The following is a 17,951-nucleotide window of genomic DNA, read 5'->3' as shown; positions in this document are numbered from 1 at the left end:
ATTAATTAGAATGATGTAGAAAGTAGAAAAAAGCCAGCAGCTTCCTGGCAGCAAAGGCTTTAGAAGACTGGACAAGGAATTGTGGTAGCGTAGTAAGATGATCGATAGCATCAGGCTGTTCCATCCTCCGCCCCCAAAAGAAATTTGTTGACTCACTCTAATAAATTAATAAATAATTCGTAATCTCAAACCCTTCCAACATCTAAGTCCAGTGTGACATTTCAATTTGAGTCTCATTACTTTCACAGATAGAGAACTATTCATTTTTCCTGAGACACATTTGTACTTTCCCTAACTATATTTCTTCAGCTTTTATTCTTTTTGTGCTTTTGCCCTCCCACCCTATGCTTGCCTTTTACAGACCTCCCTAATCTAAAGCATTTCCTATTCTATGAAATCTTCTTTATTGTCCCTTAACATTTTACCATCTGGATCCCTAGAGCCTTTTGTATTACTTTTTTACATTTATAATTTGCTTTATATTGTTATGTGAATTATTATCCATAGGTTTATTCTGTATTTTTTGAGCTCAGAGACTTACTATATCTTGCTTAAATGGAGCATTTAGCATATGCTTTGTATGGGATTACTGCTTTTTTAGAACTGGCTGTATAGTTGCCAGGAAATAAATGAATTAGGTTTGTTAGTAGATTTATCATAAAAAGCATATTAAAATATATTCTTACCACATAATACATTCTGTATACATACTGTTAAGTTTATAAAGTTATTCATTTCTTACAACATCTTTCAGCAGTACATTATATAGTACCCATGAACAGGTCTAGCTTGGGCTTCAAACACACTTTTTTGTAAAGGATCAGATAATCTCTATGACTTTGTGGGCTTTGTGGTCTCTATCGGTCCTTTGTTTCATAATAGACTGAGGCCAGCTTTGGCCTGCTGCCTGTTTGATAGCTGTGATTGAGACATCCACTTACTCCTATTTGATATTTGTTTATTTCTTCCTTACCACTGTCAGCATAAAAGTTTTTATCATATTTCAATTTGTTGTATAGTGAACTCACTGATAAACCTACTCTACAAAACAGGTATCTCTGATGTGGCACAATTATAAGTACACAACACCTCTTTTGAGATTATTCTCAAAGCGAGAGCATATATATATACACCTTTGTTTTAGAGATATATGGAAATATTTATAGACAAGTGGCTTTCCTATTAAAAAAAAAAAAAAGACCCAGTAAGGGCACAAGGAGTAGGTGATAGATCACAAGGAGGGTATAGTCAGGGGTTGCAAACTTTTTCTGTAAAAAGCTGGAGAAGTAAATATTTGTCTGTTGTTTTTTAACTAAAATATCATAAACAATATGTAAATAAGTGAGCTGGACATGTTCTAATAAAACTTATAAAAACAGCTTGCATCCAAATTTGATGTGTGGGCCTGACTCCTGGGTAAAATAAGATTGGCCTTGTATGTAATTATTTTATTAAAATCTGTATCATAAAAGTGGGGCTTCTACTTTGTAACTGCTGTTGTATATGTCTGAAATATTCCATGATAAAAAGCTACAACAAGCTTACTTTAAAGATAGGTTAATACAATGAAAAAACTCGTCATTTATTTAAATTCACTGAAAAATTGTTTCACCTCTTCTGAAATTATTTCTTGTGCTAGGTTCACTACAGTCTTCAGTGCAACAATATGAAGAAAAAAACACCAAAATCAAACAATTACTTGTGAAAGCCAAAAAAGATCTGGCAGATTCAAAGCAAGCAGTATGTTCATTTCTCAGTTTCATATTTCAATACTTATCACTGTGTATTTGTGAGTAACTTCTTTTTTTAATTTAACCAAGATTGTTATTCTGTAGGAAACTGATCACTTGATACTTCAAGCATCTTTAAAGGGAGAGCTGGAGGCAAGCCAGCAGCAAATAGAAGTCTATAAGGTAAAATGCTTTTTTTCCTTGCAAGATTTAAAATAATTTTTCCTAATAGAGGCAAGGAACCAGTTAGGGATATTTGTAAAATACCCTTGTATACTTTCTTTGTTTATAGACACACACACACATTCCCCACCCCCCAAAATATTCTAAACATTTTGAGCAAGAAGAAGCAGTAAGCCAAATACGACATATAACTGGGCTCGAACCATTTAGCTCAAGTTAGATTCTTTTAATAAGTAACAAAATCTGTAATAATAAGAAAAGTGCTTCATAAAATAAAACATGACCGCAAACTTGCATCTGAATTTTCAGAATGTTAATGCAGCCACAATAATCAGTTTATAAAATGATTATTTTATATATTTATTGTATTTTTATATATTTACATGCATATTTTTATTATCTATGATAGTTATATGTACTGTAGTATTAGATGAATCATACCATGTAATCTGGAATTTTCTCATGACTGATTGGTTTGATTATAATTATAACTTAAAACTTACTGAGAAAATACTTCTATTGTAGCTACTCTTTAATGATAATAGGTAAAATTTATTGTTTTTATATATTCATGTGTTGTTCCTTAGGTTTATGTTTTTGGGAAAATCTGTTTAACCAGTGAGATTTACTAGATTTACTAGAGCTTAACTGAAAGATTCTGCCCCCAGATTCAGCTTGCTGAAATAACATCTGAAAAACACAAAGTTCACGAGCACCTCAAGACCTCTGTGGACCAGCACCAGCGCACAGTGGGCACATACCAGCAGAAAGTGGCAGCACTTCAGGAAGAGTGCCGCATTGCCAAGGTGCGTTCCTCACAGAAGCACCCTTTCCCAGATGCTGTTACCCAGTAGCGACCAGCTTGCTGAGGGCTGTAGTCCCTTTTCAGTGCTTCCTATTATTTAACAGCACTTAGTGGATGATATCTGGTTTTTCCTATGTGATTCTAACTGAAACCCATCCCCACCCTGTCACTTTGATAACCTTTTTTTGTTGCTAAATGGAAAGACATGGGTACATATTATTTTTATTTCAACCTTATTTTGCATTTTCTATATAAGAAAGTTAATTTTTTTTTAAAAAAATTTCTATTAGAGAAGAGTTAGAATTATTTGTGAGGGCTAAATGATTATAAATAAATAATAGAATGTCTGTGGGATCTACTTTGTTCAACACAGAAAGCAGACAGTAGTTTTGTCAAATCTTCCTAAGTTCCAAAGACAGATAATACCATTATAAAATGTATGGTTGGTAAAGTGATCTACCAAGGAAGAAAACATAGTAGAAACATACCTCTCATCAGAAAAAATTACATCATTCAATGATTTTAAAAGGTGTAAGACCACCAGAAGCACACTTTTTAGCAAAAGTTAATAGAAGACTAAAGACTGTCAGCCTTTTTTCTCCTTTTCAAAAACAGGTTTCATCTTAATTCACTAATATATGAAAGAAAATAGGATAATGTTACAATAGAAAATGCAATAGAAAAAATTTTTTCTCTTTTAATATTGTAGGCAGAACAAGCTGCTATAACCTCTGAATTTGAGAGCTACAAAGTTCGAGTTCATAATGTTCTAAAACAACAGAAAAATAAATCTGTGTCTCAGGCTGAAACCGAGGGAGCTAAACAAGAAAGGTAAAGTCTGAATTAAAAGAAGCATGCAGGGTATCCCCTAAATCTAGGACATATTCTATATCACACAGGTTAAAAATCCTACTTGACTTCTTTAGACTGTAAAATTTTACATGCGATTACCAACAGACATAGTTTTTGGCTTCGCTGGTTCTTCAGACAGCATCAGGAAAATATCACTATAAAGGGCACTGTTATAAACTCAAAAAGATAGTGTGAAATGAACAGTGAAACCATAATATAGTCTTTGAGATGTAAGCTAAATAATTTTATCTTATAGTAGGATCTAGTCATAATAGAATATAGACATTAAAATTATATTATGATTAGTTTTTCCAATTTTGAAAATTTACAAGTAGAATAAAAATGCTTCCTTGATGTGCTTATTATCCTTTAGGCAAAACAGAAGTTGCTTAAAAACATTTAACTCCAGGGCCTCCCCGGTGGCGCAACAGTTGAGCACTGGGTTGCGAAGCTGCCCGCAGCCTCTGCAGCACCAGTTCGATCCCCAGCTGCTCCCCGGCCACCAGAGGAGGATCCCATATGGAGCGCAAACCTCTCCTGCTGCCCTCTGCTCCCCTCAGCAGTGTACTACCGTCCTTCTGCTCCCCGGTCTGGCTCTGGTGAATTCGCTCACCCTTCCCCGCTTCGGAGTGTACCCAGTGCTTGTATAAATAAATAAATCTTTAAAAAAAAAAAATTTAACTCCAAAAAGTTTTAAATTATATACTAAATTCAGGTCTATAATTAAATTTTTTCTTATTTTGACCATCTCAATGACTGTTTCAGTAGTGTATTGTTTTAAGTTTCTTTAAAGCTAGCATACAGATCACTTTTGTAAATTATTCAAAAATATACTAAAAATAAGGTAGCGGCCATTCTACAGCATGTGTGTTTTGTTAGAAGTAGAGGTTCAGTATTGAAAGTGATATAACATCTGCTCTTACTATTCAAAGTAGGACCTATGTTACTTTTCCAAAACCTACTAAATATGGTCACTATATGCTGAAAAAATGATCTAGCAATAGCTCATTTTAAAACTGAAGTTGATTATTGGCATAATATAAGCCTAACACCATTTGCCAGAGTCGTTTTTTATCATAGCAGAATTTGGGGTTTCATATGTTATTTTAGTGTTTTACATTTCCTCCTGTGCTTTTTAATATCAAATGCTTTTAATTATACTAGTTTGTGGGAGAATAATGGCTTTAATTGTTTTCTCCAGGGATTTTTTTCACTATAGCTTGGTTATCTACTGTACCGTTCTCATAATGGCTAACTTAGAGTTGTGATTTTTTTTTTTTTTTTTGGTCCCCTGAATGGCATGGTTCTATGACATAAAATAGGCTGTGTTGATGCCATTTAATCATGTGCTCTACTCGAATATGAAATTAAAAATGAAGAGACTTTTTGTAAATCAGTGAAAGCTGAGATCTAAAATCTCACTATATCTTTCACTTATATTTAATCCTAGTTTCTGAATTATTCTGATTATTTCCTTAGAATCATCCATAATAATAAATTGAGAGATTAAATGACTAAAGGAAAATTTATTTGAAACTTCAAAATCATGTTTTTTAAAAACATTTTAAACTCATTTATTTTTTAGAGAACACCTGGAAATGCTGATTGACCAACTGAAAATCAAATTACAAGATACTCAAAGTAACTTACAGATCAATGTAGCTGAACTGCAAACCTTACAATCTGAACATGATACGCTACTGGAAAGGCACAACAAGATGCTACAGGAAACCGTAGCCAAAGAGGCAGAACTCCGAGAAAAGTAAGGGTACTAGAAACATTGTTTGTGCATAAGGCAACTAAGGATTCCTTTGTTGGAACTCATAATGTATTGCTCCATGGGATAAGTACAAATTGAAAATAAGAAAGTAGGAATTTTTAAAGGCTTTGTAACTTTGCATTTTCTACATTAACCTCCCCCTTATATGCTTATCCAGTATTCTGTCTCTCCCGTGGCCTTTGTGACCAGGATATTTCTTTAAAAAAAAAAAAAAAAAAAAAACTACTGACCAATTTAGGTGTCAAATTATAGACACTTATCTTTTTTCTCTAGAGGAAAACATTCCAGTAGCCACAGACTAAAAACACTACCAAATTACCTTTGTAACTTAATCTCTGTCTTCAGCTTATCATTTTGTTACACTTTTTTAATAATTTAAATAAAGCATTAGTAGTATTGGAAGAATCCATTAATGTAAGGAACTTAAAATTCCTGCAGTAAACTCAGGAAAGTAATTCTTCATTGAGGATCACATATCAAGGATGGTAGAATGTGGATCTCATTATATTTATGCTAATCTTAAAAGTGAAAAAATCATTTTCTTGGGTGTTTTTTTAAACATATATGTTTTTACAACATTATATATGATTTAGAGTCTTAGGATCACACCCTCTAGATGGATAGTACCACACCACACCCACCATGAAGGTACCCATTGTTTCATCTCCCCTTTTTCTCCACTCTGCTCTCCAACCCTCTCCCCTCTCCCAACACACACACCTCTGGTAGCCTCAATTCTGTAGTCAAGAGTTCTGTGTTTTGTTACTGGTTTGTTTTTCTCTGATCTTGTTTTGTTATTCTAGATTCCACATATAAGTGACCCCATCTAGTATTTGTCTTTCTCCTCCTTCTGTCTTACTGTACTTATTATAATCCCCTCCAGTTCTAACTGTGTTGGTGCAAATATCAAGAGATTTTTTTCTCTTTTAAATAGCTAAGTAGTATTATATATAACATATGTGTATTTATGTGTGTGTGTATGTATATATATATAAAAAACATGTTACATTTTGTGTGTGTGTGTATGTGTGTGTACATACCATTGTCCTAATCTCTAATCTGCTTATCTGTCTTTGGGCACTTAGTTGTTTCTATACCTTGACTATTGTAAATAATGCATACAGCCCTTCAAATTAGTGTTTTTGCATTCTTTGGGTTGATATCTAGGAGTGGAATTCTTGGATCATATGGTAGAACCATTTTTAATATTTTGAGAAACCTCTATACTGTTTTTCATAGAGGCTTTACCAGTCTACATTGCCATCAGCAGTGTAAGAGGTTTCCTTTTTCTCCACATCCTCACCAGTACTTATTTCTGGTCTTTTTGATACAGATCATTCTCACAAGTTTGAGGTGGTATTTTATCTTTTTGATTTGCATTTCCCTCATGATAAGTGATGCTGAGCATTTTTTCAAGTACCAGTATGTCTCTTCTTTGGAGAAGTACCTTTTTAGCTCTTCTATCCATTTTTGATTGGATTATTTATTTTGGTTTTTTTGAGTTTTGTGAATCCTTTAGAGATCTTGGATATCAGTTCCTTGTGAGATGTATGGTGTGCAAATACTTTCTCCCATTTCAATGGGATATCTGTTCGTTTGTTTTGTTTTGTTTTTTTAAATTTATTTATCCATACAAGAGCTGGGGTGCAGGCCAGAGATGCTGGGGGTGAGAGGATTCACCAGAGACAGAGTGGGGAGCAGAACAGGCAGATTGAAATACACTGCTGAGGGGAGCAGTGGGCAGACAGGAGAGGTCTGCGGTGCCATGTGGATTAGCTCCCTGGCCGGGGGTCAAACTTGTGCTGCAGAGGCTATGAATTGCTTCATAGTGCTGGCGTTTAACCCTTGCGCTACAAGGGAGGCCCCTGGGATATCTTTTTATTATATTCTCTGTGGTTTCTCTTGGTATTGGAGATCTATCCACAAAGACTTATCTGAAATCTGTGTTGTGAAATGTATTGTCTGCTTCCTTCTATGTATATTATAACGTAAGGGGTTTTATCCATTTTGAGTTGATTTTTCAGTGTGATGTGAGATTGTGGTCTAGTTTCATGCCATTGCATGATTGTCCAGTTTTCCCAACACCATTTATTGAAGAAGCACTCCTTGTTCCAGTGTATACTTTTGCCTCCTTTGCCATAGATTAACTGTCCATATAAGTGTGGGTTTATTTCTGGGCTCTCAGTCTATTCCACTGGTCAGTATGGGTTTTGTTTTTTTTTTATCCTAGTACCATGCTGTTTTGTTTATTATAACATTATATTGTAGTTTGAAGTATAGGAGTGTGATGCCTCCACCTATCTTTTTTTGTCAGGATTGTTTGACTCTTTAATAGGTCTTTTGTTGGTCCATATGAATTTGAGTAATGTTTGTTCTGTTCCTTTGAAGGGTGCCATTGAAATTTTGATAGGGATTGCTTTGAATCTGCATGTTGTTTTGGGTATGTTGACTGTTTTAACAATATTCTTCTAGTCCATGAGCAGGAAATATATTTCCCTTTTTTTGTGTCTTCTATTTCTTTAAATAATGTTTTATAGTTTTCATGTTTTTTATTCTTTTAACAGTTTGATTTATATGTTAATCAAGTAAATAAAATGTTTCAGGGAAGATCTTCAAACTATTTATTCCTAGGATTTCTCTTGAAATTAGCTTATATGTGGTAAAGCCTATTTGGTATTTACATCAGAAACTATTTTTTTTTATTTAAATATTATTTTTATATTCCCCATACAATTACAACTCCCTTATTTTGACCCCTTTACCCGCCCCCCACGCCCCCATAGAGTGTCTGTGGTTCATAGTTGTTTCTTGATTTTGATATTTTCTTTGTTATAGTTAGTCTTTTTCCTGGTCCCCTTATTTAAGTTTTCTAGATTCCTGCTATGAGTGAGACCATCCAGTATTTCTCTTTTTCTTTCCGGCTTATTTCGCTGAGCATGATCCCTTCCAGCTCCATCCATGTTGCTGCAAATTGCATGTGTTTATATTTTTTGAATGCTGAGTAATATTCCATGGTATATATGTACCACATCTTCTTGATCCAGTCATCTATTTCTGGGCATTTGGGTTGTTTCCAAAGCTTAGCTATTGTAAACAGTGCTGCTATAAACATAGGGGTGCAGGTGCTCTTTGGAATTGATGTTTCTGTGTCCTTTGGGTAAATACCTAGGAGTGGAATTGCTGGATCATATGGAAGCTCTATGTTTAGTAGGTCCAGAAATCTCCACACAGCTCTCCATAGTTGTTGGACCAGTTTGCACTCCCACCAACAGTGCAGGAGAGTTCCTTTTTCTCCACAACCTCGCCAACATTTGTTGTTGCTAGTTTTTTTAATATGTGCCATTCTCACTGGTGTAAGATGGTATCTCATGGTAGTTTTGATTTTCATTTCCCTGATGACAAGTGATGTTGAACATTTTTTCATATGCCTGTTGGCCATTTGCATTTCCTCTTCAGAGAAGTTTCTTTTTAGCTCTTCTGCCCATTTTTTGACTGGATTATTTTCTTTGTTTTTGTTGTGTCTCATCAGCTCTTTGTAGATTTTTGTGATCAGTCCTTTATCATTAGTGTTGTATGCAAAAATGTTCTCTCCGTCGGTGGGGTTTCTCTTTGTTTTGGTTATTGTCTCTTTTGCTGTGCAGAAGCTCTTTAATTTGATGTAGTCCCAGCTGTTTATCTTTGCCTTCACTATCACTGCTTTGGGTGATGTGTCTGTAAAGATGTCTTTGATGTGCATATCATGTAGTGTTTCGCCTATATTTTCTTCTATGTATTTTATGGTTTCAGGTCTTATGTCTAGTTCTTTAATCCATTTTGAGTTGATTTTTGTGTATGGTGTGAGGTAGTAGTCAAGCTTCATTCTTTTGCATGAAGCGACCCAGTTTTCCCAGCACCATTTATTGAACAGACTTTCTTTGCTCCTTTGTCAAAGATTAGTTGACCATAAATCTGTGGGTTTATTTCTGGATTTTCTATTCAATTCCATTGGTCTGTGTGTCTATTCTTGTTCCAATACCATGCAGTTTTGATGATTATGGCTTTGTAGTATAGTTTGAAGTCTGGGAGTGTGCTGCCTCCATTCCCTTCTCTTTTTTTCAGGAGAGCTTTGGCTATTTGGGGTTTTTGGTGATTCCATATGAATTTCATCAATAATTGTTCTATTTCTCTGAAGAATGACATTGACATTTTGATTGGAATAGCATTGAATCTGTATATTGCTTTTGGTAGGATGGCCATTTTAATAATGTTTATTCTTCCAATCCATGAGCAGGGGATGTCTTTCCATTTCTTTGTGTCTTCTTCTATTTCTTTTAACAGTGTTTTATAGCTTTTTTTGTATAGGTCCTTTACCTCTTTTGTTAGATTTATTCCCAAGTATTTGATTTTTTTTGTTTCTATAATAAAAGGGATGGTTTTCTTGATTTCGCCTTCTTCAGAGTTATTGTTTGTGTATAGGAAGGCTACTGACTTTTGCGTGTTTTTTTTTGTTGTTTTTTTTTTTTGTATCCTGCCACTTTACTGAACTGATTCATGAGTTGAATTAGTTTTTCTGTGGAGTTTTTGGGGTTCTCTATGTATATTATCATATCATCTGCAAATAGTGATAGTTTCACTTCTTCTTTTCTTTTTTGGATTCCTTGGATGTCTTTCTCTTGTCTTACTGCTCTGGCTAGGACTTGCAGTATTATATTGAAAAGCAGTGGTGAGAGTGGACATCCTTGTCTTGTTCCAGATCTTAATGGGAATGCTCAGCTTTTCGCCATTGAGAATGATACTGGCTGTGGGCTTGTCATATATGGCCTTTATGATGTTGAGGTATGTTCCTTGTATCCCAAGAATTTCCAGGGCTTTTATCATGAATGGATGTTGCACTTTGTCAAATGCTTTCTCGGCATCTATTGATATTATCATATGTTTTTATATTTCTTTTTGTTGATGTGTTGGATAACGTTGATTGATTTTCGGATCTTGAGCCATCCTTGTGTCCCTGGAATGAATCCTACTTGGTCGTGGTGATTTATCTTATGGATACATTTTTGGATTCTGATAGCTAAAATTTTATGGAGGATTTTTGCATCAGTGTTCATTAGGGAGATTGGCCTGTAGTTTTCTTTTTTGTGTGTTGTCCTTGTTTGGTTTTGGTATTAGTGTAATGTTGGCTTCATAGAACATGTTTGATATTATCCCTTCCTTCTCAATTTTTTGGAAGAGTTTGTGAAGGATAGGCACTAATTCGTTTCTGAATGTTTGGTAAAAATTATTAGTAAATCCATCAGGTCCTGGGCTTTTGTTTTGGGGAAAGTTTTTGATTGCCATTTCAATTTCACTGCTTGTAATTGGTCTGTTTAGATGTTCTATTGCTTCTTTATCTAGCTTTGGGTGATTGTAGAGTTGTAGGAATTTGTCCATCTCCTCTAGATTGTTGAATTTGTTTCCATATAACTGTTCATAGTAGTTTCTGATTATTCTTTTGATTTCTGCTGTGTCTGTTGTGATTTCTCCTCTTTCATTTGTGATCCTGTTTATTTGTGCTTTCTCCTTTTTTTCCTTTGTGAGCCTGGCTAGGGGTTTGTCTATTTTATTTATAGAAACTTTCTTTATTCTAAGATAAATACTCTTTATTCTAGAAAAGCTAGTATATAATTTGTATTATTGACAAAACAGAATACAAATGATGCCTCCTTTAGGCTTTAAGTAAATATTTTTTGAGCACCTACTATGTGCCAGTCACTCTTCTGAAACTGTTTACAACATTTTGAGGTATTAGGGGTCTTTTTCTACTTTTTCAGAAAACCAGTGGTATTTTAAGTGGTATCTTAAAAACCAGTAGTACTGTTACAGTCTATGTCCTAGTATATATATTTTCCTTATATAATTTTTAGATATTTTAATATTCATAACTTCTCTGTATGAAATTATAAAAAAAAAAGGCTGCCAAGGAATGATTAATCTTACCAGCTAATACCTGCATTGCCCAGAAGACCCAACTAATATAAACACCCCAGTAAAAGCTGGGACAGAACAGTGAATTTCATCAGAACGGATGTTCTGATTCCATGTAGAAGTTCAGGGGTTTGGGCTTCTGACTCTCAAGTAGGTAAAACAAGAATCTTTACCCTAACTCTGCAATGGAGCTTTTAACTTCCTTAGGAAATTGTTACTGCTGATGCTTCTTCTTTACTTTCCTTGTAGAATTTGAACAAAAATGTTTGCTGAAAAAATGAAGATTTGACAGGTAGCTATATACACTGACATTCTCTAAACTCATTAATCAATATAAACTTGGCAATTAAGATACCTTTTCTGAAATATATAGTATTTTTAGTCCGTGTGTCCCTTTTGTTATAGAGCAGCCCCGATATTGAACGGGTTCCTGGCTGTGGGTCCTCACCCGCGCGCTTAAAAGGGACTTATTAATACTCCACTACAGGCACACACAAAAGGTTAATAAAAGGTTTATTTACAAGGGAAAAGGAAATAAGGAAAATGTACAACTCAGGGAGGAAATAGGGAAATAAAGTCTTTAATGCATCCTACCCGATCCACCGACCTGGAAACCCAAAGTCACTCTCAGAGCTGGCCAGATGCTGCGAGCTGGCGGAGAGCCAAAATGGGGGGCTCCCCCAAAGCCCACGTGTCTGCCTTTATATCAACCTGGCTGCTTAACCCCACCCTCAGGTCCCAGCCACCTTCCCTTTGGTGGTAATGGGATTTGGAGTTCCCAGTGTCTTTGGCTTTGGCCTGGGGTGGGGGTGGAGTCCACAAAGCCTGTATGGAATTAGCTTTAGGACATCCTTTTCCCCTAACACTTTGACCACTAAATCTTGTTTTGAAGCCTTTCATGATGTGCGTATGTATAGTACAAAGGGAAAGATCTTGGAAAGCTATATGCTAAACCATGAATAATGTTTATCCCTGGAATTGCGATTTTACACTGCAGGGAGTGAGAGTGAATAAAAGATGGCTTTCACCCTTTTACTATAGTTTAGGATCATTTGCATGAAGAGAAAAATGTGTTTTTTACTTCAGTCAAACATACAAGACATCAGTACTACAAATGAGACATTAGAAAGAGTGGTTCCAAAATTTTAGATCCACTGGCTAGTGTCAGACTGACCACATAAAAATTACCTGGAAAAGTGCTAGAAGTAGGCAATTCCTGGTACCACCTTTGGAACTTGGGGTCAGGTACTCTAGGGTGAAACCAAATGTATTTTTAACAGTGTACTCCAATGACTCAGCTGTGCAGCAAGATTTGGAAGCAGCTACAGTAAACTAAGTCTTTATGTTTCGGAGTTTTGTGTTAATTGACTCTAAAATTGTTAGGGGGAAAGGATGTCCTGAGATAATCTCATACAGGCTTTGTGGACTCCACCCCAACTCCAGACTAAAGCCATCAGGACATTGGGAAAGACAAATCCCATCACCACCAAGGGGAGGGTGGCTGGGACCTGAGGGTGGAGTTGGGCAGCCAGGTTGGATATAAAAACCAAACACGTGGGCCTTGCTCTCTCTCTGGCTCGCGATCGCTCGCCTCCTGGCTTCACCGCTCCTGGCTGGCGGCCAGCTCTCAGAGCGCCATTTTGGGATTCCTGATCGGCGGATCGGGTAGGACTCATTTAAAACTTTGTCTCCCACTTTTCTCCCAGAGCTGTACATTTCCTCATTTCCCTTTCCCTTGTAAATAAACCTTTTATTAACCTTTCACGTGTGCCTGCAGTAGAGCATTGATAAGTCCTTTTAAGCGCGCGGGTGAGGACCCACAGTCAGGCACCCCGTTTTGTATCGGGGCTGCTCTACAACAAAATGAGTATTTTTCCTTTAAGGCTTTTTTTGTGAATCAAAAGAAAGTGTTCTTTTTTGTGTTTTTAGGGTAGCAGAGAAAAAATAGATTAATCCTATATTTATTTGAGCTGCCACATAAAATAACCTAAAAAGTGGATTAATTTAAATTATAATTATTTTATGCTTTTTAGTGCTATTTTCTGATAACCTCTAAAGGAAGTTCCTCATATGAACCACACAGTTTTCAGCTGAGGTTCATTATCTAAGCTGTCGTACACAGAAAATGATTTAAACTAGATAATGATCAATGTCATTTCTCTCCAGTTGGTTACACAAGTACTACAGATGCATAGGTAAGAAGTCCATTCAGAAGATGTCTTGGGGCTAATTCTCCTGCAGAACCCACTTGAGTAAAGCTGAGTCAGCATGTTCCTCTCACCTTCAGGTTGTGTTCAGTACAATCAGAGAACATGATGATGAAGTCTGAACATGCACAGAGTGTGAACGAGCTGAAGTCCCAGAACGAGGCCCTTCGCAACAGCTTTCGAGATCAAGTACGACATTTGCAGGAAGAGCACAGAAAGACAATGGAAACTTTACAACAGCAGCTCTCCAAGATGGAAGCTCAGCTTTTTCAGCTTAAGAGTGAACCAACCATAAGAAGTGTGTATAGATGAATAGAAATATTAGTTGTTCATGCTCTGGTATATTATCACTTAAATACCTTCTGAAATTCATAACTAAGTAGAAATTTGACTAGGTGACAATCAGTATCATGTCTGTGATTAATGAATTTGCTTACCAAGAAGATATTTGAACCTTCTTGATTATACAGTCTCTTGGAATACTGATTTTCATATATTTATTAACCTACATGTAATCATAGAGTATTTTCTTCTCTCTAACTCATACATACTCTGTCAGCCTTGTAATGTGTTCCAGTAGTCACTAGATCTCCATTTACTTTTGTTCTCCATTGTTAGTCATCAAATCTACTTTGAATTCAAATTCAAGCAACACTGGACTTGTGGGATTGGTTGGCCAATACAACTTCTTTTTTTTTTTTAATGTTTAATCAGTGGTAGTTTTACTTCACCTACAATTAATATTTTCCATTCTATTTCCTAGAAGAAATGGAAACATGTCAGCCAAGATAAGGCTACATTTTAGTGTAGGTATAAAGTTGATATTTTTTTTTAAGTTTCCCATGGAAAATGATATCAGGGCATTGACAACTACGGGTCACTTGTCAGGGTCAGACCAGCTTCAAAAAAAATAAAAACATATGCCATAGGTCAGCAAAGAAAGTAACCAATCAGGGAAACTGGTTGCACAAGAGGATGTAGTCTAGGAATCAATAGTGGAATACACAGCAAAATTTCAGAAACACAAGAAAATGAGTCTCTAATGGCAATCAGAACTAATGTTTGAAAGAAAAGGGGAGACTACTTCATGGAATGGAAAATAAATGAAATTTAAAGTTAAAAAATTTGGATTAGAATTCTAGTCCCTAATCTTATGTGAAGTCATTTATTTTCTCTAACTTAAGGTTCTAGGGACTTACACAGTAATGTGTTTGAGAGTATCTTATAAACCTTGCAGTCCTTTCCAAGTGTTTATTATCAGCAAGCAGGAAAACCTTGTCTAAGAATAATTAGTTCCCCACCCTTTATTCTGCTCTTCTTACCTGAAAACTGAGTGGGCAGGAGTCAGAGCCAGCAGTATAGCAAGAGCAGTCCCAGTGATCAACAAGAATGTCTGCTGAGCAGACTTCAGCAAGCATGTTGTGTCAGAGTATGCAGCAATTCTGAAATACTTAACCATGCAAAATAGCTATAATCTATTTTTAGAATATGTACCAGTGTTTAGCAATGTATAGCCCTCTATATTGTGAGCTTTGTGTTATCTAATAGTTTGTTTTATTTGGCTAGTAACAATCATTTATAGCAGCTGTTTAAATTACTTAAATTACTTAAAAAACTTTAAAGTTCAGTAGCTCAGTTTTAAGACTTTTAGAAATTCTTTTATACATTTGAAAGCTTAAATGCATCCAAACATGATATAAGTTAGAAATTATATACTTGTTCTCTAGTTAAGCTAGATTCCTTCCGAGATCATTTGACAACTCTAGGATCATTTTAGCTTTATTATGTTAATTCTGTTTGGTTTTGAGCTATCTCTTACTTATCCTTAAATAAAAATGTAATTGGCCCAGCTTCTTCCCACCTACCTTCAAAGAACCTTCGAGAAAGGAGAAACACAGACCTTCCCCTTCTGGACATGCATACCATAACGCGGGAAGAAGGAGAAGGAATGGAGACAACTGACACTGAGTCTGTATCTTCCACTGGTACTCACACACAGTCTTTAGAGCAGCTTCTTAATTCTTCTGAAACTAAACTTGGTATGTTTCACTCTAAATGTTTTTCATTTAATTCAGCCTCATTTAATTAATGATCCTCTAAATTATAAATGCTTTTTTGAGCTACCCCAAAAAATTTCTCTCAGAATCCCTCTCCTTTTCAAATAGACAGCCTTTCTGGGGATAAAATTTTTTTTTTTTTTTTTTTTTTTTTAGTAAAATGCAAGTTCTCTCATAAGCTTGAGCCAGAAATAGATGATTGAAGTTCTGTAGTATTAGAAAGTAGAAAAATTATTCCCTCACCCTCCTATGAAATTGAGAACTTTAAGATGCACTAAGTAGTAGTAATACTAAAGTTTTGGAGTATTTTATCCTTACTTATAGTGACTACTTAAGGGGGAATTTTGTCATCTTTCTGAAGTTTCAAGATCTAGAGTAAGGACTGTCTATACCCACAGGTATTGATTATGATGTGGGTAGAAAGTGGACTCAGGGTTTCTTTGGGCATAGTTAATAGTGGTGAGATGGAGGCATCACGATTGAATAGAAAGAGATGCTAGAATTGGCTTTGTCATTTTTGCCAAAATTGCTTGTTGAGTTTAAGCCTGCTCCCTCATCTACTAAATTTTAGTAATGATACCTGCCCCACCTCATATAAAGATGTTATGAGTCCCTGATAGACATGATCAGTAAATTTTCATCCTTACTCATTTATGAGTAAAATGACATAAACCCTTGAGACATTAGGAAATAGAGAAGGATAAGTGATGAAACTAATAAAGCAGTCTAGAAACACAAGCCCAACAAATTTCAGAATTGGGGCACATAGAGCTTGTATTCAGTTATATCATGTGCTTTACAGTCAACTTCTAACCATTGACATTTGTTGAAGAATGGCAAATAGTGGGCCTGTATAATGGACAAAATATCTATACTTAGATATACCTAGTTGTTTTTCTTATTTAGACTCTTCAGCTGTAATCTCTGATTTTGAAAATTAATTATTGGAACAACATCTTGCAGAGACTCCTTTATGGCATGCCGAATTTACCAAAGAAGAATTGGTTCAGAAGCTCAGTTCCACCACAAAAAGTGCCGATCACTTAAATAGCCTGCTTCGGGAAACAGAGGCAACCAATGCAATCCTTATGGAGCAAATTAAGGTAAGATTAGAAAACTACCGCCAAGAAAATATTCCTGAGATTGAGGAATATTATTTTTTATCTTATATAAAGCCTATCTTAATATCTTCCTGTTCTAAGACACCATAATAGGTTGAGAAAATAAGATATACTGAAGTCAGTTCTACATTTGCTTAAATAAAAATTTTAAATTGGTATAGGTTCTTCAATTCTAATGATAAAATCGAGCACTTCTGATTCAGTCATTCACCTGATGTTTATGACCCTAAACTGCTTATCACAGTATTCAGTGTGGGTGGAGATGGCAAAGTGGCATAAGATCATTTTCCTATTTAAAGTTGACACCAAGGATTGTTGTATAGCAATTGAGATTGCCCAATGAAATAATTTCCCCATGTCTCTCTAATAATCACTTCTCTAAATATGGTCATACCACTTGATAAGCAGTTCACATTAGCCAAATCCTGAATTTTATATATTTTTAATCCTCATTATCACTAGATGAAAAAACACTTGAGAAGGAACAATTGAAATTCAAACCCTTATTTGTCTGAAAAGCAAATGCTTCTTTTCTGTACTATGCTCCCCCAAATAAATCCACCCAACCTGTGTGGAAAACCACCAGCTGTCCTTGTCAGATTAGTATTTTTAATGCTAAGAGCGCATTTATTTACAACAAATTACATATATTATGATATCCTACCACTAAAGCATATGTATCACTGTAAAATAATATTTTCCCACATAGTCAACACATTGTCAGATCACTGGCCTAGTGAACGCAAGTGACTATTCAAATTCTACAGTCCTGCAAATTTACATTCTCACATGATTTCTTGAACTCTGTTGGCACTTTTTAAAATGTCCCCAGGACCCCAGATTTTAGCAGAGTTGGCTAACTTTCCTAGACTGTAGCAGTGTATTTTTTTGTTTGTTTCAACCCACAAATCTTGCTCAAAGACTTTAGCATCTTACCATCTTTTTCATATTATCTTCTGCCCCACTTTTCTGATAGTATTTTTGATTGTCTTAACATTACTGAATTTTCATTCTGTCCTAGACTGGATTTGTATTTTGGGTAAATGTTGTCATCATGTAACATAAGTTCGCTATGGACATCTTAAGTGCCTAAGGATTTGCCTAAGGTAAAGTGGCCATCATAGGACCAGCCCATGAAGATTTGACATCAGTCCTCAATATCTGTCTGCTATTTTAATATACCTTGTACTTCTAGGACAGGATCACAGTGTTTCTGTGTGATGCATTCTCTCTCTTCTTGTTGGTGGTACTTGATAAGCAGGCAGACCAAGTC

At 35.5% G+C, this 17,951-nt stretch overlaps 1 protein-coding gene across 1 annotated transcript in view; it reads left to right on the top strand.

Annotated features, from left to right (window-relative positions):
• GCC2 (GRIP and coiled-coil domain containing 2) overlaps positions 1-17,951 on the top strand; it is a 72,198-nt gene that overhangs the window by 47,498 nt on the left and 6,749 nt on the right. The window contains exons 14-21 of the mRNA XM_037527407.2: positions 1,640-1,740; positions 1,836-1,913; positions 2,582-2,719; positions 3,428-3,549; positions 5,156-5,332; positions 13,581-13,798; positions 15,351-15,539; positions 16,521-16,660. Of these exons, the coding sequence (XP_037383304.1) occupies positions 1,640-1,740; positions 1,836-1,913; positions 2,582-2,719; positions 3,428-3,549; positions 5,156-5,332; positions 13,581-13,798; positions 15,351-15,539; positions 16,521-16,660 (1,163 nt within the window). The remainder of the gene's footprint in view (positions 1-1,639; positions 1,741-1,835; positions 1,914-2,581; positions 2,720-3,427; positions 3,550-5,155; positions 5,333-13,580; positions 13,799-15,350; positions 15,540-16,520; positions 16,661-17,951) is intronic.

The sequence above is a fragment of the Talpa occidentalis genome, unplaced genomic scaffold (assembly GCF_014898055.3).
Source record: "Talpa occidentalis isolate TD23 unplaced genomic scaffold, MPIMG_talOcc4v2.1 talOcc4.5, whole genome shotgun sequence".
NCBI classification, from domain to species: domain Eukaryota; kingdom Metazoa; phylum Chordata; class Mammalia; order Eulipotyphla; family Talpidae; genus Talpa; species Talpa occidentalis.
The sequence above is the reverse complement of the archived record's forward strand: the minus strand, read 5'-3'. Positions and strand labels throughout refer to the sequence as shown.